The sequence below is a fragment of the Lynx canadensis genome, chromosome C2 (assembly GCF_007474595.2).
Source record: "Lynx canadensis isolate LIC74 chromosome C2, mLynCan4.pri.v2, whole genome shotgun sequence".
In the NCBI taxonomy this organism is placed as follows: Eukaryota; Metazoa; Chordata; class Mammalia; order Carnivora; family Felidae; genus Lynx; species Lynx canadensis.
The window spans coordinates 93973945-94001031 of NC_044311.2; the positions used below are offsets into that span (position 1 = coordinate 93973945).

Consider the following 27087-nt stretch of genomic DNA (forward strand, 5'->3'; position numbering starts at 1 on the left):
CTCTCTGTCTCTTGAAAATAAATAAATGTTAAAAAAAATTTTGTTTTTAAATTAAAAAAAAAGAGACAAATAGGCAAGATGTGACAACAAATGAGGTTAAGCGCCAGCACTAGAGAACACACGGTGCTGAAGAGCACATATGAGGGGGGCATTTAATGAAGGCTTGGGAAATCAAGTAGAAAACACAGGAGGAGAAAGCAGTTTCCTCCCTGACTGGCCCAAGTATTGAGTGAATTCACTGACAGGCTCTTATACATTGGTAGCCCTCAGAGTCGTTTGTTTATTTGTTTTAAAGAAAAGGAAATAATACACAAGTGCAAACCAGGTAACCACCAAATATATTGACTTGGTGTGTGTAATACAATTCAAATGTCCAGATTCTTCATAAGTAAGGTATCTGTATAATGTGGATTTGACTCTTTAAAAGTTCCCATTAAAAAACAAAAAACCCTAAAAAGAGTCCTTTCCTTTGCTTATTTTTTTAAGTTAATTCCAGAAAGGCACTTAGTAAATATTTTTCTTAAATGATTTAACCAATAAATGCATGTGTGCTGTGGTTAGGTCTGCTTTTGCTGATCCCTCTTCTCTGCTTCTGCCTTTGATCTAGATAGAAATGAGGATTGCCAGCAGAAACAAGAGAATGTTGAGTTTCATGTAAAAATAGCCCAGGGTAGAGGTAGCTCCAAGTGTTGCCCTAGGAATATACGGACTTTGTGCCAGAAATGTGCCATTGGGATGCTTTCTACTTATTCCTAAATTTGCAGCTATTTTGAGGGGTGGAGATTACTGGATGTGTTAGGTTCTGCTTAAAGGAGTCAGTGAAGCGTAGAGCTTAGATGTAAGACAGCCTCGCATCTAATTCGAATTCTGTGTGACTAGCTGAGTAATCTTATTACTCACTTAAAGCCTCAGTCTCCTTACCTGTTCAATGGGATTAACAATAATACCTCATAGGGTCCTTGTGAAGATTAAGGTAGTACATATAAAAGTTTAACAAATGGTTGACACGTAGTAATGACAACTATTAATTATAGTTTTTATTATTACTGTAATTTACATTTTATTTACAAGGAATACATAATCTATGCTAATGTTGATGAATTACTAAAATGTGGACTACTGAAAACTTTCTTGGTGATATCAGTGTGATGGTCTTGAAAATGCACTGCTTATCTCCTGGAGTGGGGACACAATTGACTTAACAGCTCCAAGCACTTCCTCCAGAACCCACCAGCTTTGCACTCAGACCACGTTTTGCCCGGGCTGCTCCCAGGCAGTAACTGGACACAGTGGGCCTGCTAACGCAGGGCTCTTCCTGCAAGGTGTGGGACTCCTTTAACAGTTACTTTAGCTCAGGGCCTCCCCGTCAGCCTGATCGAAACTTCCGAAACACTGTGCTGCGATCTGAGATGCCCCTCACTTGGACCTCCGTTCTCTCTCCTCTTCACAGAGGCCAGACCTGCATTGCAGTGTGAGGCTCTCCCACCTTCTCCAGCTGCCTCTCCATTTCCTTTACCAGAATTTCTTCCACTAAACCTTTGGCTTGTCTCTGTGTGTCTGCTTTGTGGAGGAGCTGGACTTACACACTTATAATAGTTGTTAGAAGTCACAGTCTACACCCGTGAGCACAGAGTGCATATTTTCTCCATCACGTATAAAGTGAATATTAATGCAATGAGTTTAACTCCTTCTTTATGTTATTGCATTTCCTCAGAATTAAAATTTGGTGTTACTGACCAGAAGTTCTCTAGGATGGCATTAGCTACTGTTTCCTCAGGGAAGACTGCTCACATTTAGGACCTCATACCAATCTACACATTAAGTTGTAAGATTGCCCTTATTTAGGACAGTCCTCCATATCTCCGGTCTTTAACGTGATGTGATTTTAGTATTTTCATGAACGAAAAAAAAATCTCTTCAGAAAAGGCTATGATAGCTCTTCAGTGTTTATTTTTATAGTCTTCTGCTGATTTCTTTGGTTTTCTTATTTTTTTTTTCCCTAACTGCTCACTTGATTATGATATTTGTGACAGACCAGGTCCAGGGGACAGTCACCATCCGGAACATCAGTGCTCTGTCTTCAGGCTTGTACCAGTGCGTGGCTTCTAATGCCATTGGAACCAGCACCTGCCTTTTGGATCTCCAGGTTATTTCACGTAAGTACATAAAATTCTGATGTCTCCTCTATCTGGAACACCAAGATCTTTGTTAAACCAGAAATGAAGAGTTTCTCTTAATTGTTTTTAGGTGGTTTGAAGATTAAATATAAATTCTTCTGGTTTTATTATTAAAGTAGTTTATAAATGTATTAGTATACTTTTCTGCCTCAGCAAGGTGACATCTTCTTTACAACAGAATGCCTTTCTCCTCCGGGTCGGTCGTGAGAATCAAGTCAGTCACTTGTCTTCAAGTGATTGCATAGTGCTGTAGACATTATAAAAACATAACAGTGATCTTATGGCCACGACAAGACCTTTTTGTATTTTCTCCTAATCCTTTTACATCTGCTTAACTGTTAGGTGGCCAGGTCACAAATAAGTGGTGCAGAAATGTTGTCTTTAGATGAGAATTCTGGGTTATTTGAATTCCAGTTACAAAATGTAGTGATGGGGTTGGGCTGGGGTGACAGTGAGCCTGCTGACTGCCAGGGTTCCTTTGGGCAGATCAAGCAGGTGAACATCGGTTGCCTGTTCTGCTCTAGGAGTTTCTAGGAGTTGCTCTGCCAAAGTGGTAAGTCCTGTGATGTTCATTTATTCAGAAAGTGTTTGTGAGCCGACCATGTGTCAGTTAGTTCTAGCCACCCAGGACACAGAAAGTTAACTGAGGTTTATACGGATGTAATACTTTAGGCAGTTTTGTTCATTTTAAGAAGGTTCTGTAGTAAACTTTTATGTTTATAAAGTTGCATGAGTATATGCTATTTCTCTCTCTCTCTTTCTCTCTTTTTTTGTTCTTTAAATCTGCCTTAAATATATTTTGCAGCCCAGCCCAGGAGCATTGGACTAATAGCTGGAGCCATTGGCACTGGTGCAGTTATTATCATTTTTTGCATTGCACTAATTTTAGGGGCATTCTTTTACTGGAGAAGCAAAAACAAAGAGGAGGAGGAAGAAGAAATTCCTAATGAAATAAGGTTTGTTTGTCAGATAATTTGTCCTTCATGGCCAGTGTCTGTAATGTGTATCAATTTTTGGCAGCTAAGATTTCTTTGCTAATCCAATGACCGTGATGGCCAAGACAGTTAACATGGCCAAGTAATATTTTTTCCTTGTATGTTACATCAGTTTTCCTCATGATGCTATTCAGTTTCTTACTGCATCTTGAGAGAGGAAGAGGGTCTAACATGTGCCCAACCAGGAGGGCACATGTTAGACCTCCCTCACCTCCTGTATCTCCAAGATAGGAAGGGGTAGGTGGCTGTGACAGTAGAAAAGTTACTTTAGAAAATGTGTTTAAGGGGCACCCGGGTGGCTCAGTCCAGATTCTTGATTTCAGCTCAGGTCATGATCTCATGGTTCATGAGACTGAGCCCCATGTCAGGCTCTAAGCTGAAAGTGCGGAGCCTGCTTGGGACTCTGTTTCTCCCTCTCTCCCTGCCCCTCCCCTGCTTGTGCACTCTCTCTCACTCTCTCTCTCTGTCTCTGCCTCTCAAAATAGATAAATAAACATGAAAAAAAAATGTGTTTGACATTGGCATTTATAATAGAAGCTAGAAGGAACACCACAAGACTATACCTGTCCGTGTGTACACAGCGAGGCCAAAGCAATATGGCTTGGTGTGAGGAGACAGTTCAGTCAAGGATATGAATAACTTCAGAAAACAATGTGAAAATCATCTTTAAAGAAAAGTGACTCTTGGATCTACTGTTTTGTAGGGATATGGGAGTACAAACTCGGTCTCACATTGCATCACATCATATCCTAGTTGAGAATGCTTTAATGACGCTAGCTTACTTAGTGTGACACACACAGCCCTTCAGGACCTGACCCTCCCCTGCTTCCCTGGTCCTCTCTCACCACTTCTGTGATCCTTGGTGTTCCAGTCTGTTCTGTATTCTCTCATGCCTCAGCGTCATTGCTCAAGCCTCCACCCTCTTCCTGGACCATACTCCTTTCCTTTTCATCCATCTCTCTGGTAAATTCTTTGATCTGATTCAAGATTAGTCAAGGCATCACCTCCTCACAGACGTTTACTTTAGTCCCTTGTCCAGTGTTTCAGACTTGAAGGTGTTCTTGCATTGATTGTCACTCCCATTTTGTCATAGGCTTCTGGGGTATAGAGCTGTGTATTTTTTTTTTCTTTACATGAAACATCTAGTAGAATGCCTGGTATTCAATAAATGTTAAATGAATTAGTTAACATCTTAAGTTAAATTAGTAACTTCTCTTAGCCTCTTACAATTCTTACAGGTTTAGATTGTATGCAAGGATAGATTTCATCCCAGCGTAAGATCACTGAGGAAAATCACTTATCAGCATACTACAGTGATTTCTCAAACTCCAAAGTGCAATAAAATCAGGCCAACTCTAACCATTTTTTGAAACTCCACACACCCATAGCTTGGTTTGCTAACATTTTACAGCAACAAGCTCAGTGGATTTCTTCACGGACTATTTTCCCATTTAGAGCAAAAAAAAAAATTTATACATTCGCAGATGTGCGCGCACACACACATACACATACACACACACTTTTTTCAGTTATATTGGAAAATACAGTCTTTGAGATATTTGACATTACCTTTCTACCCTTGGAGATTGAGAAACCTCAAATTTTTCTTGAGGATTGTTTCAAAGGGAATGAATGCCAAAGCTGAGGCCACCAGGACTAATGTGTTTGCTTTCATGATAGTATGGTTTGTCCTGAGAATTTGTACTTCACAGACATACTGGTCTTACCATAAGAAGAAAGAGTCCTGGCAGGAGGGTAGGGTAAAACTCAAGTAAATCCTAATGACAACTTTATTTTTGTTCTTTTCCAGAGAGGATGATCTTCCACCTAAATGTTCTTCTTCTGCCAAAGCATTTCACACCGAGATATCCTCCTCGGAGAACAACACATTGACCTCTTCCAATACGTACAACAGTCGATACTGGAGCAACAACCCAAAAGTTCACAGAAACACCGAGTCACTCAACCACTTCAGTGACTTGCTCCACTCAGGCAATGCCAATATACCGTCCATCTATGCTAATGGGAACCACCTACTCCCAGCTCCACATAAGACTCTAGTAGTGACAGCCAACAGAGGGTCATCCCCACAGGTTGTGTCCAGGAGCAACGGCTCAGTCAGCAGGAAACCTCGGCCTCAACACACACACTCGTACACCATCAGCCAAGCAACACTGGAGCGAATTGGTGCCGTCCCTGTCATGGTGCCAGCCCAGAGTCGGGCCGGGTCCCTGGTATAGGACCTGAGTGGATAAAGTATTCAGAAAAGAACCAGTGGAATGCCCCAAGCAGGGGGAGGGTGGGGTGAGCAAGTTCTGGGAAAGAAACACTTTTCCTTGTAAGGATACTAGTAAAAAGCACAAAGGAAAAGGCAATGCCGTTACCTGGCCAGTGAGTTTTGTGGAATGAACTGGGATTCTCCATCTTGAAGACTTGTTTCCCCACCACAGATGTCCTAGGATTCTGTCCAAAAAACTGGATCTCAAAGATGTGCCAAGCCAAGGAAAAAGTTATAAGAGCAGAATAGCCCTTAAAACCCAAACTGCAGTCCAGATGGGCTTGTCCTTTAATTCATGCCTAACTTAATAATTTTTCAAGAGACTAAAGTGCCAGCTGAAGTTTAAATGATGAAATTATTTAAAAATATAGTTGTCTTTAGAAAAAATAATGAGCAACCCTGATATCGTTACCATTCCCTCTTTATCTAGAGGGCTTAATGGCACAAATAGTTAATACTGGTCCCAACAGGGCTGGCTCTTGTATCATAGAATAAAAGCTTTTGACACAAAATTCAGTAAGAAAAGGGGGAAAACAAAAGCAACTTCTCTGAGAAGCCCCTTCATATTTATTTATTTATCCCTTCCTGAACCATGAATTTCATATTTGGAATATTGCTGTATTGACAGATTGTTGCCTGTCTGTTTTTCTAGGGTCTGTTCCAGGTCCATGACAATTACTGTTCATTATTTCCTGGAAGAGTATTTTTTTAAAAGAAAACTATTTTTTTTAAGAGACATGAGAGGCATAGGGCTAGGAAAGAAAAGACTACTGTTTATAGCACATTCAGTGATTAGGTTTGTTGAGAGTTTCAGGAGGCCCCTCACAAGGGAGAGCGAGCTGGGCTGTGTCCGAGGGACTTGAGCATCCCTGGCAGGCTCAGAGCAGGGCTGTCCAGGGTTCCCTGCTTTCACACTAGGTTACTCTTAATGAGGGCAGCACCTGATGCCTTTTGCATCGAGGTAGATAATGTTCTCCTTGTTTGACAAGTCGAGGTTAGTAGGTTTGTACAGGGAGGTCAGGAGTTGTTCTGTTGTTGTTGTTTTCAAAATAATTATTTTTGAAAAAGAGATAAGATTGAGACAAAAGGGATGCCTTCAGGTATGCTCCTGGGAGGGTCTGCCCTATATTTGTCACAGCTCAGGGTTGTAGTTTTGCCCAAATGCGTTTTATACCACTGTAAAGAGACTCCTTCTGTGATTAATTACCTGGCTTGGCTGGCCTTGGAGTTCACCAGATAATTTACAGACTCCCCACTGTTTTTCGCTGTGTGGATCTGGGCGTACTTGTATCGGGGACTATCTTGCCTTAATCACACTTTAAGCAACACAGAAATGATTTGTTCGAGAATCGTTCTCTGAATTATTTATGAGGCCGACCTCGTGGTTCCATAAGAGCATCATTTCTTTCCCAATGTTGTCTCGCACTCCCTCTTTGCACTATGCCTTTTGCCCTCTTTTCCTGCAGCAGAGTTGTCACAGGGAGTGGCTTCCTGATTTTCAGACCTACTTGGAGAAATGGAAGCCAGCCACTGCTGCACACACTGTTTTCTGGGAGGGCTACACTCAGAACCTAACCATTGTAGCCATTTCAATATTGATGAAATGCTGAATTTACATTAGCATTACTTATTTTCTCCATGTGATGGTTCTTGACTTTGTAAAAAATTAAATAAATGAATGTCTATACTTTTTCTAAAGAAGAGTGAAAATACCATGACAGAAAAGGTACTATCAGATGTTGTTTAGAAAGCATTTATCTTGCATTTCTTTATTCTTTCTAATGATCTAAAATTCAATAAAAGTTTATTCATATAAAAACAAGTTGTCATTAATTATCACACATTAATGAATATATGATCTTATATGTAGTGTTCTTTACAAGAATTTTCTATTCTGTTCAGTAGTGTTCATAATAATTTTAATGAGCATACAGTACTCTAGAAATTACTTTACCTTACTTATTAGAGATTTGAGTCCAGTTCTCCCGTGTATGACTGAAAATGCAATGCCCCTTTCATACATTGCACTATTTTTCTATTTCCCAGTCTGAAGTTCATGAAGACAAGGTCCATGACTGCTTTTTTCACTCGAAATCTCTGTCACCTAGCACAGTGCCTAATAATAGGTATTGTGTAGATAAATGACTGATGGCTTGTAAACTGAAGTTGTCAAGTTTCAGTTCAGAAAGTTATGATCTCCATGTATACTGGATCATTCCTTTGTTGTAACTTTTTATTTTGAGATCATTTATATATTTACATGCTGTTACAAGAAATAATAGAGACTCCTAATATACCCTTCATCTAATTTTTCCAAATGGTGACATCTTGCATAACTGTTATACAGTATCACAAATTGACATGGATACAGTCGATCAACCTTTTTCATATTTCAACAGTTGTACATGCACTCATGTATGTGTGGCGCATGCGTTTAGTTACCTGCAGTTTTATCACATGTGTAGATTTATGTGACCGCCACCACAATCAAGATAGAGGATCCCTTGTGTTACCCTTTTATAGTCTTGGCCACCTCCCTCCTCCCCAAGTCCCTAATCTCTGATTTGTTACCCATGTCTATAGTTTTCTTCAAGAATGATATATAAATGGAATAATGTAGTATGTAACATTTGAGAATTAGCTTTTTATTGCTCAGCATAACTCTTGAGATCCATCCAAGCTGTTGCATGTATCAATGGTTCATTCCTTTTTATTGCTGAGTAGTATTCCATGGTACAGATAATATCAGTATGTTAAATTATTTACCTATTGAAGGGTATGAAGGATATTTGAGTTGTTTCCATTTTTGGCTATTACAAATAAAACTGCTGTGAGCATTTTTGCAAGCTTTTATGTGAACATAAGTTTTTATTTCTCTGAGATAAATGCCTGAGAGTTCAGTTGCTCCATCACCATTTGTTGAAAAGGCTGTCCTTCCTCCAGTGAGTTGTTTTTGCATCTTTGAAAAAATCATTTAGTCAAATTTGTGTGGGTCTCCTGAGTTCCTTAGCTGTTCCACTGATCTTTGTGTCTGTTCTTCCACCAATGCAATGGTGACCACTAGCTATTTAATAAGCTTTAACATCTTTTAGAGTGGTTTCTCCCACTTTACATTCTTTTTTTGAAATTGTTTTAACTATTGCAGTCCCAGTGCCTTTTGATATAAATTTTAGAATAAGGTGGTTTATTTCTATGAAACTCTTGGCTGTTGTAATTGGAATTACATTAAACCTATGACCAATTTGGGAAGGCCTGGCACCTTTACTATTTGTGTCTTCCAAACTATGGATATGGAATGTTTCTCCATTTATTTAGGCCTTCTTTATTTTATCAGCAATTTTTAATTCTCAGGATACAGATCCTGTTAATGTTTTGTTGGATTTGTCCCTAAGTATTTAATTATCTCTGAAGCGATTATAAATGTTACTGTGTTTTAAATTTTGGTTTCTGTGTGTTTGTTCTTCTTAAATAGAAATGTAATCGAGTTTTTTTTTTGTCTTGATTTTGTATTCTGTAACTTTGCTGAAACTCACTTCTTCAGGATCTGGTTATTTGTTTTGTGTTTTGTTTTCTCATAGATTCCTTGGGATTTTCTATATACATAATCACGTCATCTGCAAATAGGGACAGTTTTATTTCTTTCTCTTCAATATGTGTACCTTTTCTTTTTCATAGCATTATGTTAAATAAAAGTGGTTAGTGTGATATGCTTTCCTTATTCCCATTGTAGGGGGAAAGATTTCATTATTTTAACCATTTAGTATGATGTTAGCTATAAGTTTTTGTCAGTGCCTTTATCAGATAAGGAAATTTTACTCTGAGTTTGCTGAGAATATCTGTCGTCTATGGGTGTTGGATTTTGTCAAATGATGTCTTCTGAATCAATTGGTACAATCATACTTTTTTGTTCTGTTTTGTTTTTTGCTTTAGTCTATTGATTATGCTGGATTACTGACTGATTTTCAAATGCTGAATCAATCTTGCATACCTGGAATAAATTGCATTTGGTCATGGTGTATAATTTTTTAAACCCTGCTTGATTTTATTTGCTAATATTTTGATGAGGATTTTTTTTGTGTATAAAAGTGCATAGAATTTTCTAGTAAAATCATCTGTGGCTGGAGACTTCCTTTTCAGCTTTTAAATTACCAATTCAATTTATTTAATTGGATTATGGTTATAGGATTATTCAGGTTTTCTATTTCATCTTGATTTTCAGTAGTTCCTGAGTTTAAGGAATTGATCCATCTCTTCTAGCTTGTCAGCTTTACGGATGTAAAGTTGTTTATATTTTCTCCTTATTATCTTTCTTACAGAAGCTGGAATCTGTATTGATGTCTTATTCCTGACATTGCTGATCATTGTCTTCTATCTTATTTATTTTTATCAATCTTGCCTGAAGTTTGTCAATTTTATTGATTTTTAAAAAAAGAAACAGCTTTTGTTTTTTTTTTTTTTCTGTTTTTCTCTTTTCAGTTCTATTAATTACATCCCTTCAGCTTGCTATGGGTTTTTTTTCTCTCATTGTTCTAGTTTTCTTTCTTTTTACTTAATTAAATTCATTAGTTAATGGCAATACTAGTTTCAGGAGTAGAATTCAGTGATTCATCACTTACGTACAACACCCAGTGCTCATCACAAGTGGCCTCCTTAGTACCCATCACCTATCTAGCCCATCTCCTACCCACCCCCTTCCCTCAACCCTGTTTGTTCTCTATCATTACGAATCTTGTAGTTTGTTTCCCTCTCTTTTCTCCCCCTTCCCGCCTACATGTTCATCTGTTTTGTTTCTTAAATTCCACATAAGTGAAATCATATGGTATTTGTCTTTCCCTGATTGACTTATTTAGCTTAGCATAATACGCTCTCTCGCTCCATTCATGTCATTGCAAATGTCAAGATTTCATTCTTTTTGATGGTTCAGTAATATTCCAATATATATATATATATATATATATATATATATATATATATATATACCACATCTTCTTTACCCATTCATCAGTTGATGGACATTTGGGTGCTCTCCGTGGTTTGGCTGTTGTTGATAGTGCTGCTATAAACATTGGGGTGCATGTCCCCCTTCAAATCTGTATTTTTGTCTCCTTTGGGTAAATACGCAATAGTGCAATTGCTGGATCATAGGGTAGTTCTATTTTTAGTTTTTTGAGGAGCCTCCATCCTGTTTTCCAGAGTGGCTGCCCAGTTTGCATTCCCACCAACAGTGCAAGAGGGTTCCTGTTTCTCCACATCCTCTCCAGCATTTAGCCATTCTGACAGGAGGGGAGGTGGTATCTCATTGTCGTTTTGATTTTTCCCTGATGATGAGTGATGTTGAGCATCTTTTCATGTGTCTGTGAGCCATCTGTATGTTTTCTTTGGAAAGGTGTCTACTCATGTCTTCTGCCCATTTCTTAACTGGGTTTTGGTTTTTTTTGTGTGTTGAGTTTGGTAAGTTCTTTATAGATTTTGGATACTAACTTTGTCAGATATGTCATTTGCAAATACCTTCTCCCATTTTGTAGGCTGCCTTTTAGTTTTGTTGATTGTTTTCTTCACTGTGCAGAAGCTTTTTATCTTGATAAAGTCTCAATAGTTCATGTTTGCTTTTGTTTTCCTTACCTTTGGAGACCTGTCTAGTAAGAATTTGCTCTGGTAGAGGTCAAAGAGGTTGCTACCTGTGCTCCCTTCTAAGATTTTGATGGTTTCCTGTCTCACATTTAGGTGTTTCATCCATTTTGAATTTATTTTTGTGTATCGTGTAAAAAAGTGGTCCAATTTCATTCTTCTGCATTTCGCTGTCCAGTTTTCCCAAAAACATTTATTGGAGAGACTGTCTTTCTTCTTGGATATTCTTTCCTGCTTTGTTGAAGGTTAATTGACTGTATTGTCTATTTTTGGGCCAGTACCATACTGTCTTGATCACTACAGCTTTGTAATTATGACTTGAAATCCAGAATCATCATGTCAGTTTTGTTTTTCTTTTTCAGAAAAGAAGCTCTTTTCTGGCTCTTCGGGGTCTTTTGTGATTTCATACAAATTTTAGGATTGTTTGTTCTTGCTCTGTGAAAAATGCTGGTGGTATTTTGATAGGGGTTGCATTAATGTGTAGATTGCTTTGGGTAGTATTGACATTTTAACAGTATTTGTTCTTCTAATCCATGAGCATGGATTACTTTTCCATTTCTTTGTGTCCTCTTCAATTTCTTTCATATGTGTTCTATAGTTTTCAGAGTACAAATCTTTTCCCTCTTTGGTTAGGTTTATTCCTAGGTATCTTATTGTTTTTGGTGCAATTGCAAATGGTACTGATTCACTGATTTCTTTTTCTGCTGCTTCATTATTGGTATATAGAAATGCAACAGGTTTCTACATGTTGATTTTATATCCTGTGACTTTGCGGATTTCATGTATGAGTTCTATTATGTATCAGTTCAACTTTTTGGTAGAGTCTTTTGAGTTTTCTACATAGAGTATGTCCTCTGCAAATAGTAAAGGTTTGACTTCTTCCTTGCCAGTTTGGATGCCTTTTATTTCTTGTTGTTGTTTGATTGCTGAGACTAAGACTTCCAGTACTATGTTAAATAGTAATGGTGAGAGTGGACATCCTTGTCTTGTTCCTGGCCATAGGGCTCTCAGTTTTTTCCCACGGAAGATGATATTAGTTTGGGTCTTTTGTATATGGCCTTTATGATGTTGAGGTATATTCCTTCTATCTCTACTTTTTTGAGGGTATTTATCAAGAAAGATGCTGTATTTTGTCAAATGCTTTTTCTGCATCTATTGATGCAGGGTCATATGTTTCCTATCCTTTCTTTTATCAATGTGGTATATCATGTTGATTGATTTGTGAATATTGAACCAGCCCTGTAGCCCAGGAATAAATCCCACTTAATCATGGTGAATAATCATTTTAATATGTTGTTGAATTTGATTTGCTAGTGTTTTACTGAGAAATTTTGCATCTCTGTTCATCAGGGATATTGGCCTGTAATTCTCCTTTTTAAGTGGGGTCTTTGTCTGGTTTTAGAATCAAGGTAATGCTGCTTTCATAGAATAAGTTTGGAAGTTTTCCTTCCATTTCTATTTTTTGGAACAGTTTGAGAAGAATAGGTATTAACTCTTCTTTAAATGTCTGGTAGAATTCCCCTGGGAAGCCATCTGGCCAGGACTCTTGTTTGCTGGGAGATTTTTGATTACTGATTCAGTTTCTTTGCTGGTTATGGGTCTGTTAAAATTTTCTATTTATCCCTGTTTCATTTTGGCAGTTTGTGAGTTTCTAGGAATTCGTCCATTTCTTCCAGATTGCCCAGTTTGTTGGCATATAATTTTTCATAATATTCTCTTATAATGTTTGTATTTCTGAGTTGTGGGTTGTGATCTGTCCTCTTTCATTTATGATTTTTATAAATTTGGGTCCTTTTTTCTTTTTGAGAAGTCTGGCTCGGGGTTTATCAATTTTGTTAAGTGTTTCAAAGAACCAGCTCCTAGTTTCATTGATTGGTTCTACTGGTTTTTGTTTGTTTGCTTCTATATCATTTATTTCTGCTCTAATTTTTTTATTATTTCCTTTTTCTGCTGGCTTTAGGCTTTACTTACTGTTCCTTTTCTAGTTCCTTTAGGTATAAGATTAGGTTGTGTATTTGGGACCTTCTTGCTTCTTGAAATAGGCCTGAATTACAATACACTTTCCTCTTAGGACTGCCTTTGCTGGATCCCAAAGGTTTTGGACTGTCGTGTTTTAATTTTCATTGCTTCAATGTATTTTTTTTATTTCTTAATTTCTTAGTTAATCCATTCATTCTTTAGTAGAATGTTCTTTAACCTCCATGTATTTGAGGGCTTTCTAAATTTCTTGTGGTTGACTTCAAGTTTCATAATGTTGTGGTCTGAAAATATGCATGGTATGATCTTGATCTTTTTGTTCTTGTTGAGGGCTGATTTTTGACCCAATATGTGGTCTATTCTGGAGAATGTTCCATGTGCACTTGAAAAGAATGTGTATTCTGGTACTTTAGGGTGAAATGTTCTGAATATATCTGTTAAGTCTGTCTGGTCCAGTGTGTCATTCAAAGCCATTTTTTCCTCGTTGATTTTCTGCTTAGGTGATCTGTCCATTGTTGTAGTGTGGTGCTAAAATCTCCTATTATTGTATTATTATCAAAGAGTTTCTTTAAAATTTTTTTTAATGTTTATTTTAGATAGAGAGAGACAGAGAGAGAGAGAGAGAGAGAGAGAGAGAGAGAGAGAGAGAAAGCACGAGCAGGGGAGGGGCAGAGAGAGAGAGGGAGACACAGATTCTGAAGCAGGCTCCAGGCTCCGAGCTGTCAGCACAGAGCCTGACATGGGGCTTGAATCCGAGAACCATGATATCATGACCTGAGCTGAAGTTGGATGCTTAACTGACTGAGCCACCCAGGTGCCCCTATCAATTAGTTTCTTTGTTATTAATTGATTTATATATGTGGGTATTTCCAAGTTGGGGGCATAAATATTTAAAATTGTTAGATCTTCTTGATGGATAGACTCCTTAATTATGATATAATGCCTTTCTTCATCTCTTGTTACAGTCTTTGGTTTAAAATCTAGTTTGTATGATGTAGGTATGGTTATTCCGGCTTTCTTTTGACATCCATTAGCGTGACACATGGCTCTCCATCCCCTCACTTTCAATCTGCACTTTCTGTCTTTAGGTCTAAAATGAGTCTCTTGTAGGCAGCATATAGATGGATCTTACTTGTTTATTTTTTCATCCATTCTGATACCCTGTGTCTTTTGATTGGAACATTTAGTCCATTTACATTCAGACTGATTACTGAAAGATAATGAATTTAGTGTTACTGTGTTACCTGTAGAGTTGGTGTTTCTGGTGTTGCTGATTGGTCCTTTTTAGTCTTTGTTGCTTTTGGTCTTTTTTTTTTTTTCCTCCATTCAAAGAGTCCTCCTTAATATTTCTTGCAGGGCTGGTTTAGTGGTCACAGAGTCCTTTAGTTTTTGTTTGTCTGGGAAACTTAAAAAAAATTTGTTTAATGTTTATTTATTTTTGAGAGACAGGTAGAGACAGAGCATAAGTGGGGGAGAAACAGAGTGAAAGGGAGACACAGGATCTTAAAGCAGGCTCCAGGCTCTGGACTGTCAGCACAGAGCTCGATGTGGGGCTCGAACCTATGAACCATGAGATCATGACCTGACCCGAAGTCAGATGCTTAACTGACAGAGCCACCCAGGCATCCCATGTCTAGGAAACTCTTTATCTCTCCTTCTATTCTGAATGACAGCCTTGCTGGATAAAGAATTCTTGGCTGTATATTTTTCCTATTCAGCACGTTGACTATCCTGCCACTCTTTCTTAGCCTGCCAAGTTTCTGTGGACAGATCTGCTGTGAAGCTGATCTGTCTTACCTTGTAGGTTAAGGACTTTTTCCTTTGTTGCTTTCAGGATTCTTTCCTTGTCTGTGTATTTTGTGAACTTGACTATCGTTGGCTTTTGTTGAATTTAATGGGAGTTCTCTGTGCTTCTTGGATTTTGATAGAAGTGTTCTTCCCCAGATTAGGGAATTTTTAAGCTATAATTTGTTTCAGTAAGCCTTTTTCCCCCTTTACCCTCTCTTCATTTTCTGGCACTCTTTTAATACAAATGTTACTATGTTTTAATAATTTGTTCAGTTCCCTAAGTCTGCCTTCGTGATCCATGACCTTTGGCTCCCTCTTCTTTTCAGCTTCATTATTTTCCATAATTTTGTCTTCTGTATCACTAATTCACTCCTCTGTCTTGTCCATCTTCACTGTCCTGGCCTCCATTTAGGTTTGCATCTCAGTTATAGCATTTTTAATTTCAGCCTGACTAGATTTTAATTCTTTTATCTCTGCAGAAAGGGATTCTCTGGTATCTTCTATGCTTTTGTCAAGCACAGCTAATACCCTTAAATCGTTGTTTTAAATTCCAGTTCAGACATCTTACTTATAACTGCATTGATTAAATCTCTGTGAGTTCTACTTCCTATTGTTTCTTTTTGGGGTGAATTTCTCTGTCTTGTCATTTTGTCCAGAAAAGTAAAGAAAGAAAAAGAACCCCCAAAACAAATAAAAAAACAGAAGAAAGCAAAAAACAAAAAAAAAACCTGTGGATCCTGGGTGTGTTTTGGTTTGCTTGTTAAAATAATCTAGATCCAAAAATTAAAATAAAATAAAACAAAAATAATATAAAAATATATAAAAATTCAAAATAAAAAATAAAATAAAAAAAATAACAATACAAAAATAAATAAAAGTAAATAGGAAGCTAGATCCTATTTCCCTTAGAACTGAAGCTTTGTAGCACCCTATGATTAGCAGACTTGGTGCAAGAGTTGTTTGTGCTGGTCTTCTGGGTGGGGGTGCTGCTGCGCTGATTCTCAGTCTGACTTGTTTTAGTGGAAATGGCTCTCCAGCTTCGGGGGGCGGGGGGGGGGAAAGCTTGGTGTAAGCTGCTCAGGCCTCAACTAGGTGGCCAGCTGTTTTGCTTCCTGAAGGCTTTCAGTGCTCATGGGCTGGATGAATATGGCTGTGCCCTGCTCTCTCCTCCTGGAGCTGACAGATTGCACCCCCTACTCTTCAGGGAACCCTCACAAAAGAGTGATCAATCACCCCTCTTGTGTCCTTGATTTCCATCAGAACCCTGCGTTTACCCTGCCCGTGTCCAAGCTTTTTTATCTCAGGCGTGCGACTTTGAAAATTCCAAGTTTTAGGGACTTTCGTGGTGCTGACCTGCTCTGTTCCTCTGGGGAAGAGTCTCACCCTGCTTTTGTCCGCCTGTGGGAGGAAAGCAGTTGCACAACTGCTCGGCAGTTCAGAATTTATGTCAAAGCAGAGCAGAAACCAGCTCCCCTGTTTGCTGCCGTCAGCCAGAGTCCCTGCTCCTATGACTGGAAACAGCACAGCACTACAGCACGTTGGTGCCATTTGTCCTTGCAACCAAGGGGATCATCAGACCAAGCTGTCACTCCTGGGATTCTGCCCCACTTCGCCACCTGAGCACCTGTAAGCCAGGCACATCCCCCACTGTGGCACACTTCCAGAAGTTCAGATTTTGTGCTCTGCTCCTTATAACACTTGGCAGTAGCCTCCACAAGCATGCTCCCTCCCTGCCACCACACCCACAGCTATGTCTCCCTCAAGTCAACTCTCAGCACCTCCTACCTTCTAGAGGGTGGTCACTTTTCTACTTGTAGACTTGCAGTTTTTGTGCTTTCAGACTCTGATTGATTTCTTGGGAGTTCACAATGATTTGATTACTATCTAGCTGTGTTCAGTGGATGAAACAAGCTTAGGGTTTCCCTCCTCCTCTACCATCTTAACTCCCTCCTGCTTATTTTTCTAGTTTTCTGAGGTGGGAACAATGATTTCAAACTCCTCCTCCTTTTTAATGTAAGCTTTTTTTTTTTTTTAGGGCTGTAAATTCTCCCTCAGTACTTCCTTAGCCGCATCCACCTATTTTGACATGCATTTTCATTTTCATTGAATTCTATGTGTTTTTATATTTCCTGTGAGAATTCCTCTTTATCCATGGATTATTCAGAAATGTGCTAATTTTCAAGTTTTTGGAGATTTTCTGATTGTTTTTCTGTTAACGATTTTTAGGTTGAAGTAAGAAAAATAAATCTGTATTATTTAAAGTATAAAAAATCTATTATTTGAATTCTTTTAAATTTGTTGAACTCTCTGTTGGTACATGTTCTGTGGGCTCTTAAAAAATGTTTATTCTGCTATTGTTGGGTAGAATGTTCCATACATGTCAATTAGATCCTGTTGGATGATTGTGTTGGTTTTATATCCTTGTTGATTTTTTTTACCTAGCAATGAGTTTCTTTTTTTTTTTTTTATGAAATTTATTGACAAATTGGTTTCCATACAACACCCAGTGCTCATCCCAAGAGGTGCCCTCCTCAATACCCATCACCCACTAGCAATGAGTTTCTGAAACTGAAGTGTTGAAATCCCCAACTATAATTGTAGATTTGTCTATTTCTCCTTTCAGTTTATCAATTTTTGTATTATGTATTTTTGAGGCTTTCTTTCTGGTACATGTATAATTAGAATCATCATATCTTCCTGGCTGATTGATCCTTTTATCATTATGTAATGTCCCTCTTTGTCTCTAGTTATTTTCTTTTATCTGAAGTCTATTTTATCTGGCATTAATTTACCACTCCTGCATTTCTAAGTTACTGTTTGCATGGGATATCTTTTTCAGTCTTTTACAACAATGTCATAGTATTTGAAGTGAGTTTCTTGTCAATAGAATATTTTTGGATCATATATTAAATTTTTTTTAATGTTTATTTTTGAGAGAGAGAGAGAGAGAGAGAGAGAGAGAGAGAGAGGCAGAGAGAGGGAGACACAGAATCCAAAGCAGGTTCCAGGTTCCACACTGTCAGCCAGCACAGAGCCTGACACAGGGCTCCAGCCCATGAACCATGAGATCATGACCTGAGCTGAAGTTGGACACTTAACTGACTGAGCCACCCAGGAGCCCCTGGATTGTATTTTTGTATCCACTCTGCAAAATCTGTCTTTTAATTGGTATATTTAGACCGTTTACATTTAAGATAATTATTGATATGTTTAGGGCTAAAATCTATTTTATTTTTTTGTTTTCTGTTTCTCCCCCCTTTTAAATTATATATTTCTCTTCGTTCTTGTGGGTTACTTGAATAATTTTTAGGATTCCTTCTTGATTTATTTATAGTGTTTTTGAGTATATCATTTTATAGTTATTTATTTGGAGACAGAGAGAGAATGAGAGACTGAGAGAACGAGCACATGTGAGCAAAGGAGGGGCAGAGAGAGAGGGAGAGAGAGAATCCCAAGCAGGCTCCATGCTGTTAGTACAGAGCCTAACATGGCTTGTATCCCATAACCTGAGCCAAAATCAAGAGTCAGACACTTAACCGACTGAGCCATGCAGGTGCCCCTCACTTTGTAGTTTTTTTTTAGTGTTTATTCTAACTATTACAATAAATATACAGAACATATCACAGTCTACTTATATTAACATCTTACCACTTAAAATGAAGTGTGAAAACTTACTTCCATATATATCTCTTTTCTTTCTGCACTTTAAAATATCTTTTTCTTGATTGCAATATGGTGTACAATTTTTTTCAATTATCAAATAGGATTTATAAAGCTTATGATGAGGAATCCATTATATGCATCATATTTCTGCTGCTTCTTTCTTGCTTTTGGATGGTCCAGGATTCCTTCTTTTCTTATTTCCTTTTTGTTTGAAGAACTCCCATTAGCCAATTTGTAATGGTAGGTCTGCTAGGAGCAAAGTCGATCAGTTTTCTTTTGAGAATGTCTTTATTTCCCCTTCATTCCTCACTGGGTGTAGTTTTCATGGTTGACAGTTCTTTTCTTGAAGCACTTGAAAAATTTGGGAAATGTTCCACAAGTACTTCTTAAAACACTCTTTCAGCCTCCCTCTCTTTCTCATATCTTTCTGCGACTCTGATGATGGATCTTTTGTTATTGTCCTACAGGTTCCAGACTCTCTTCATTTTTTCAATCTGTTTTCTCTCTGTCATTCAGGATAAATTTTATTGACCTATCCTCAGGCTTACTAATTTCTGTCTTCTGTTGTTTCCACTCGGCGTAGTGAGATCATCCAGCAAGATTTTTATTTCAGTCACTGTATTTTATAGTTTGGCAACTTACATTTGATTCTTTTTAAAACAAAATTTAATCATTAATTTAAATTTTATGTTCCATTACATTGAGATATAAGTTATTTACCATAAAGTTCACTCATATGAAGTGTATAATTCAGTAGTTTTCAGTATGTTTATGGAGTTGCACAAATATCACTATAATCTAATTTTAGAACATTTTCATCAGCCCCAAAGAAACCTGTACCCATTAACAGTCATTCCTTATACCACACCACCTTCAACTCAGGCAATCACTAATCTGCTTTCTGCCTATAGAGATGTCTACTCTAGACATTTCATATAAATGGTATTATACAATAGGTGTGTGTGTGTGTGTATGTGTGTGTGTGTGTGGACTGCCAGATTTCACTTAGCATAACGTTTTCTTAGATTCATCCAAGTTATAGTTGTATTTTTGCTTTATTCCTATTTCTTTACTGAGACTTTCTAGTTTTTCAATTTCAAGAGAATTCATAATTGCTGATTGAAGCATTTCTATTAGCGCTGACTTAACAGTCTTGTCAGATAATTCCAACATCTTATTCATTTTAATGCAGATATCTATTGATGGTCTTTTATCACTCGTGTTGTGATTTTCCTGGTTCTTGGGATGCTGAGTGACTTTTTAATTTTCTCATGGACATTTTAGAATTATATTATGAGGTTCTGGAACTCTTTTTAATATCCATTTATTTTAGCAGATTTTCCCCTTATTGAGGTATAGCACAAGAGCCAAGTGCTTATATATGTTTAGTTTCCTGGTGGACACCACTGATAGCATCTCAGCAAAAGTGGAGTGTTTACACCATCTCTTTGCTGATGGGTGGGGTAGAAATATAGCTCCCCGTTGGCTCTGCTTAAACCATTTTTGGTGTAAGTGGGGCACCAATCCGCACCATGTTCTTGCCTTCAAGTCGGGGGTATAAACTCAGCTCTTGGCTAGGCCTTGCTGAGACCCAGAAGGGAAGAAGAAGCATGCTTACATGCACCACTGTTGCTACAGGGTGGGAGTAGAAACTCACTTCCATGCTGCCCAGCTGACAGCAGTGGAGGGGAAGGAGGGAGGTAGGTAGAGTGCCACATTATCCTGCTTCCTTGATGGGAGGTACCTCCCCATTGGCCTGCTGAGACCAGGGGAAAGAGAAAATGGAGTGTCAGCTACACTGCTTTGAACCCCTTCTTTACACCTTGTTAATATTGGGTGTGAGAGCAGGCTCGGCTCCCCGCACTGGGGCAGTACCAACGTCTCATAGAAATCCAGCTTCTTTCCACTGTTCAGAGTATTTCTATACTTGTTTGTTGTGTTATGTCCAGGTTTTGTTTTAGTGTTTATTTTTACCATTGTTAGAGGGAAGACTTCTCTTACAGTGGGAATTATAATGGGGCTACCCCATCTTGACTGGAATCAGAAATCCTGGGACATTATTTTAAGAAACGATGAGTTATATCTTAGAGTACTCTTAATATTTGGAGGATTCTCAATTGTGTATTAAAATAAAATTCTTATTCCTTCACTGGATTCATTCAGTCCCTTCCACAAATGGTCTATTATCTTTCCATTCTCAACTTAATACTGCTTCTCTATGTGAAAACTGCTTCAGGTCTGTTCACCTTCCCTCAAACTAACTTTTTTTTTTTCTTTTTTTCTTCTATACCTTCTACCTGTCTCTACCCAAATCTTTCTGTATCAAAGTCTAACCCAAATATTCTGTTCTAAGCTTTCTTTTTCTGTCTAGTCAGAAGTGACTGCAGCTTCTCATAAGCTATAGCATTTACTATATGTAAGGGAATTGTCATGGTCTATACTACATTCCTGTATTTCTATACATGATTGATCTCCCCCACTGAATTCAATTATTCTGCAATCATTTTTTATTCAGTGCTATGTGCTAAACATTGTTCTAGGTTTTGGAGATAAAAACAGAAGAAAGCCACAATGGCTATCCTCAAGGAGCTCAGATGACAGGAGTACAGACCTGTAAACCAATTATTGCAGTTAATATTATAAGTATACAAGTGGATGTTCATATGAGTTCAGGCAGGTAGGACGGTATCTTTTATACCTTAGTTGTGGTCACAACACAGCACATTGCTCTACTCAGAGAAAGTGCTCAAAGGATGTGTTAAATTGATGAAAATAGCCAATTGGTCTCTTAATCTTAAAAGTAGCAGTCAGATATCAGAAAATTGCCAAAGCAACAATGAATCAGATTTATTTACTCAAAGGGCATCCCAGTTCCTTGGGATGGGTTCTTTGGAAAAGCTAGAGATGGTATACTAAAATGCAGTGATTGGAAAGAATCCCATGGTAAGTAGGTATGAAGTATTTTACGTAAAAATAATAGCTGTTGTTTTGTGCTTACTATAAGGCAGACACTTATAAAAATGCATTTAGCATTCATTCATTTAACCTCATCACAGTCCTATGTGGAAGAGAGTTCTCATATTTTACAAGTCCAGAAACTGAGTCTAAGAGTGCTTAAGCAATTGGCCAAACTAGTGCATATCAGCCAATTGCTTTTCTCAGCAGGTGCTCCTGTCTGAATGTCCGAAATGTCTGGATGAGAGCTCTGGGGTCTTTGCTGTTTTGTTTTCTAACAACCCTCTTTTGGACAAGTCGTCCAACTTATGTTTGGCGAAATAATAACTTTACAGAAAAATATTGAGAAGATAAATGCAACCTAGAGAAAAGTGACTTGTGAATTCTGTGTGGACGTAGTTATTTACAGCTTTTCCTCACAGCTCCCGTGTGAGTAAGGTATTATTGCCCTATTTTAGGTGAAGGCAGGGCACAACATTCTGACTTAATCATAAGACATTAATGATAGAGACAGAATTTTGGACAAAGCAGTAAGCGTAAACGCCTGCTGTGTATTTAACACTGTGAGTTCAGACGATAGCTGATTAATTTTGGCAGGTTGGATAATTACATTAGACAGTTTAGCCTAAAATAATTCATGTTGAAGCCACATTTCTGTGCCATCCATCAATTGATCTCCACCCCAAGTTCATCAGATTTACAGCAGTTTTGCATTTGGGGCTTGGACAAGATTATATGACCATGCATATGGATATGGATAAGCTGCAATTGTCCACTATATTGGACAAATTATAAAATTCTTGAAGGCTCCAATTCATCTATCAAAATGAAGATAACAGTAGCTATCTTTGAGGGCTACATGAAATCATGCACATAGAGTGAATAGCACTATGTCTGGCCATAGTAAACACTCAATATTAGCCATTATTCGTAGTTCAGAAACTTAAATTTTTAGTTAAGTCATTTATACTTACCCAGTATTCCAGTTCTTTTTGCTGGAGGTCCTGCAACATCTCAAATAGTACTTTGGGACTCTTTTTGTTTAAGAAAAAGAATAATACTGGGTAATAATTATCTGCTCAGATAGTCCCTTGTTTGCTGTTTTCCCACATTTATTCCAAAATAGCACCTCTAGGTTCTGATTACCATCAATTTTAAATCACCGAGGAGAATTAAAAAGGTGGGAAACATCAAGGTTTACGGAGTACCTACTGTATGCCAAACAGCATGCTAATCACTTTGTACGTATCCCATTCAATCCTCACAATACACTTCCAAGTTAGTAGTATCATGCTAATTTTATAGAGGAGGAAACTGAGGCTTACATAGCGTCAGTAATTTGCTGTAGGCCACAAAGCTGGTTAAGTTTTAGAGCCAAGAGTATTGCCATAGACTGCTATGTTAAAAGCCATGTGAAAAGTCTTGGCAGTGTCTCCAGTTTGGCACGGCATAGATAGAACTATTAATTCCTTCTAGTCATTCTTTGTCCAAGTGTTTTTTTTTTTTTAACCAATTGAAGGAAGCTTTCATCTCTGACCTTCTAGATTATTAGAATAATTTTCTCCACACAGTCACAGCTTTCAAATCTTCCTTTTGAATTCCTACACATTAGGGAGTCTCACAGCCTTTTCCTTTTTTCTCGTTGGTTTCCTAGGGCATTAGCTGTTTGCATAAAGGACAAGTTCCCTCACCACCTATAGCTGCAGCAGTCAGAGGTATTGTGAGAGGAGGGTGAAGTGCAGGGAAGTCTCTGAGGTGAGAAGTTTTGAGAGGAACAAGAGGTTCCTGAAGGCACCCGGTGACTGGAGGAAGCTGCTCACCGGATGTGCTGCACTACCCTGGACCCTTGCGTGTCTGTCCAGCTCCACCATTTCCTGATGACTTAAGGCAACTTGTTTAGTCTCTCTGAGCCTCATTTTCTTCCCCTGTAAATGAGGATTGTAATTCCTACATCAGAGTTCTGAGGATTCAATGAGGTAATGTGTGTAAAATGGCATAGTTCTGGGTAAATTGCAGCCTGTGTTGTTTGGCTTTGTAAGTGCTTTATTTGAATTTTATAAGGAAGGGAAAAAACATTCCAATGGGAAGACTACAGAAGATCTGAGTCTCATATACAACCAGCTCAACATCCTCCCTCTTCTTCACTTCCCTTTTCCCAATCGTCAAGAAGTCAAGGCTGTGTTCACCTTTCCAACGTCACAGAGCCCCTCTTTTATTACGATGTAAGGGGAAGCTGTGATTTTCTGAGCCCCAGCCCTTTCAGTGCCAGGCCCAGAGTTCAGCAGCTACTCAATGACCACCAAGAGTTGTCAAGAGGGCTCAGGATGGTCAGATCTCTTGAACATTCAAGAGAAGTCAGAAATGCAGATTTGAGTATCTACTGAATTGTGGATGATGACAATGAATTTTCCTAAAAGCTGAACCCTGTTCAAGTTAACTATGCCTGTCTGTGGGCCTTGGTTGACCTGTGGTCTAGTACCCACAGTCTCTGTTCTAGGACAGACCTAATTTCTAGCAGCAACGTGTGTTGATCCACCTCCTCTGTTAAACAGTATCTGGTGTCCAGAAAGTACGTGCCAGGCACTCTTCTTTTCTATACACTTTCCATTAACTCATTTTAATCCTGACAACTCAGTGAGGCAGGTACTATTACTGTCCTATTTTACAGAGGAGGAAATGAGGCACAAGCAATTAAGCAGTCCCAGCGGAGCTACGATGAGTATTCAAATGTAGGCAACCTGGCTCTTCATTGCCACATAGAGTTTTCTGATATATGTGCTCCCATAAGAAGAAGAGGAGGTGCATTATTGATCATTTTTAAATTAAGAGGAAGATTGGTGGATTTAGATTAGTACACCCCTCTCCCCAATTCTCCTAACAATCTGGGCTTAACATGGAAAGGGGGGGAAGAGAGGCTGGTCTGGCATCTCATTTCTTCTGCTAGGTGTTTCTGGAGTAAATGGAGCTGAAAACCCCCATTGTGTAAACTCCCAGCCTATCCCCTCCCCCTCAGCAAGAAGTCATGAGCAAGTCTTGAGTCTACATAACTCTAGAAGCCTATAGAGGAAAACTCTTCATTAACAATGCATTGATTTGTGACTGCACTTTTATAAAAAGAACAGCTTTATTAGAGGCTTCTACAGCCTTTTTTTTTTTTTTTTTAAGTGTAGTGTTTTCGGTTACTTGCAAAGCCCTGCAGAGGAATTAACTTGTAGATGGGTACAAGGAATCATCAGATGTGTTGCTGCTAGCACTTTTTTTTTTTCATTGAGTACAAGGGTGAAAAGAATGTTATTTTTTGGGGAGGATTATCAGGAAAGAGAATTTCTTCTCAGTTGATGAAACACAGCCAAAAGGGGGGAAAATCTTTCACCTAGCTCTTATTTTAATTATTCCATATGATGAAAAAAAATTCCCCTGTCTTGTCTGAAAAAGAAAGTGAAAACTTGTCATTTTAGTCTTGCACTAGAAAACTTATAAATATGTTTAACAGAGAAAAACAGAACTGGGCAGAAATTTTTGGTTAGACAGGGAGAGGCCTGGGTCTTAGTCATCCCATACAGGAAAAGGAAATGATTTATCTAAAGCCCACCATGTGCCAGACACAGTCCATACATTATCTTATTTATTCTCACTTCAAATTCATGAGGTAAGTATTATTTTCCCTGATGTGTTGGAAAAAAACAGTCATTCTTAATTCCTCTCCACCTCCATGTCCCCCTCCTCTGCCCCCAGACACTGGTTGTGGCTTCAGAAAGAGGAGCTGCTTAGAGGTGGCAATCTCTTGGAAAGCGAATAAGGAGGAGAAGGGAAAGCAGAGGATTTTTCCTGTAATTTCTGTTATCATAGCAAATGTTTCTATTTTACTATTTATTTAGGAGCACTGCAGGAGATTATGGGAAAGCTAAACCTCCCAGCACTCCAACCAGCCATTGCCACCACCATACCTCCACAGGAGAGCAAGCTATAGACTTGACATTTTCTTTTTTTCCCCAGGGCAGAGCCCGAAGTGGGGCTCAATCCCACGAGCCTGGGATCATGAACTGAGCAGAAATGAAGAGTCTGATGCTCAACCAACTGAGCACTCCAGCTCCCACTAGATTTGACATTTCAATATCCTTTCCTCATCTCCTTCCCAACCACCTTTCCTTCACCCTGTGTTTTTTCCCCTTCATTTATTTGGCCTGTCATGATGTTCTCTTTAGCTGAGCTTCCTGCCTTCCATCTCTACTTCCAGTCCAATTTCTACACTGTTGCTGATTGGAGACGTGATGTTAAAGCTCTGTTTATTGCCCACCTTAAATAGCCCCTATTGCCTACAGACAGAGGGTGAGTGAAAATTTAAAAATGGTAGATCTTATTGAGGGCCAAGTAATCAGCATTACTGGGGGTGAGCTGGCACCTGTAGTTTGTAGAGCTGCACAGGTAATGATAATGTGCATCCTTGTTAAGAATCAGCAGCCCAGAACATCCAGGCCCCTCGTCTCTGCACACCAGGCCCTCCATGATCTCGCTGTGCTCAGCGTCACTTCCCACCCTATCCCTACCTGACCTGGTGCTCCAGTCATACTAATATGCCTGACACCCCCCATTCACCCTGAAGCTTCAACCTTCCTTGTCCCTGCACTCCACTGCTTCATCCTTCTATCTGGGATGCTCTTTTTTCCTTGACTTTTTTTGGGGAGAAACCCTCTTAAATCTCAGCTCAGGAATCACCTCCCAATAGAAATGAGGACTCTTTCTCTTTCGGGCCCCCAGTGTACATCTGATGTTCATTTGAAACATCAGTGCATTCATTAGTTTAAATGTCTGCCTTCCCATGATAGAGTTGAAGCACTTTGCATTTTGAGTACTAAGCACATAATGATTATGGCTAATAAATGTTTATTGAATAAAATGAATATATTTATAGGTAAGCCAGAGTACACAGGACTCCAGGATTGTCTAAATTCCATGCCCTTCTCTTCTGTCCTCTGTAAGAAACTATGACATAGAAACATTAGGCAACTTAGGGGCATCTGGGTGACTCTTTCCATTAAGCATCTGATTTTTGATTTTGGCTCAGGTCATGATTCCACAGTTGTGAGATGGGGTTCTGTGCTGGGCATGGAGACTGCTTAAGATTCATACTTTCCCTCTTCCTCTGCTCCTCCCCTACTCTTGCTCACTCGCTATCTCAAGAAAGAAAGGAGGAAAGAAAGAAGCAATAAATAAATAAATAAAAGCAAATTATAAATAAACTGAAGTACCCAATCCCTTTACTATGGCCCCAAAGAACCATCTCAATGCACACATGCTTAAAAAATACTAAAATCAGACTCTATAGGTAATTGGTATCTTGCTTTTATCATTAAATGTTATTTTAATATATTCTTATTAAGTGTTATTTTAAGAAATGTTTATGTAGCTAAATAATATTCTATTGCATGATTACCATATTTTAATCTGTATTTTCCAAACTATACTCATCCATCACCCATTAATATGTAGGTTTAATGAGTTTTAATCAACACTTTAAAAAATAAAATTGAAATCTACTCCTGAAATCGTTGTTGCACTATATGTTAATAACTTGGATATAAATTAAAACATTAATTAATTAAAAAATAAATTAACTAAAAAATAA

At 38.4% G+C, this 27087-nt stretch overlaps 1 protein-coding gene across 3 annotated transcripts in view; it reads left to right on the forward strand.

Moving 5' to 3' along the window:
* Positions 1-8279, forward strand: part of IGSF11 (immunoglobulin superfamily member 11) — a 128653-nt gene extending 120374 nt beyond the window's left edge. For 2 of the 3 annotated variants that reach the window (XM_030329937.1, XM_030329939.1), the window contains 3 exons: positions 2034-2156; positions 2983-3133; positions 4983-8279. In XM_030329937.1, the coding sequence (XP_030185797.1) occupies positions 2034-2156; positions 2983-3133; positions 4983-5412 (704 nt within the window). In that variant the 3' untranslated portion in view covers positions 5413-8279. The remainder of the gene's footprint in view (positions 1-2033; positions 2157-2982; positions 3134-4982) is intronic. The other variant, XM_030329938.1, reaches the window with a different exon arrangement.
* Positions 8280-27087: the final 18808 nt, after the last annotated feature.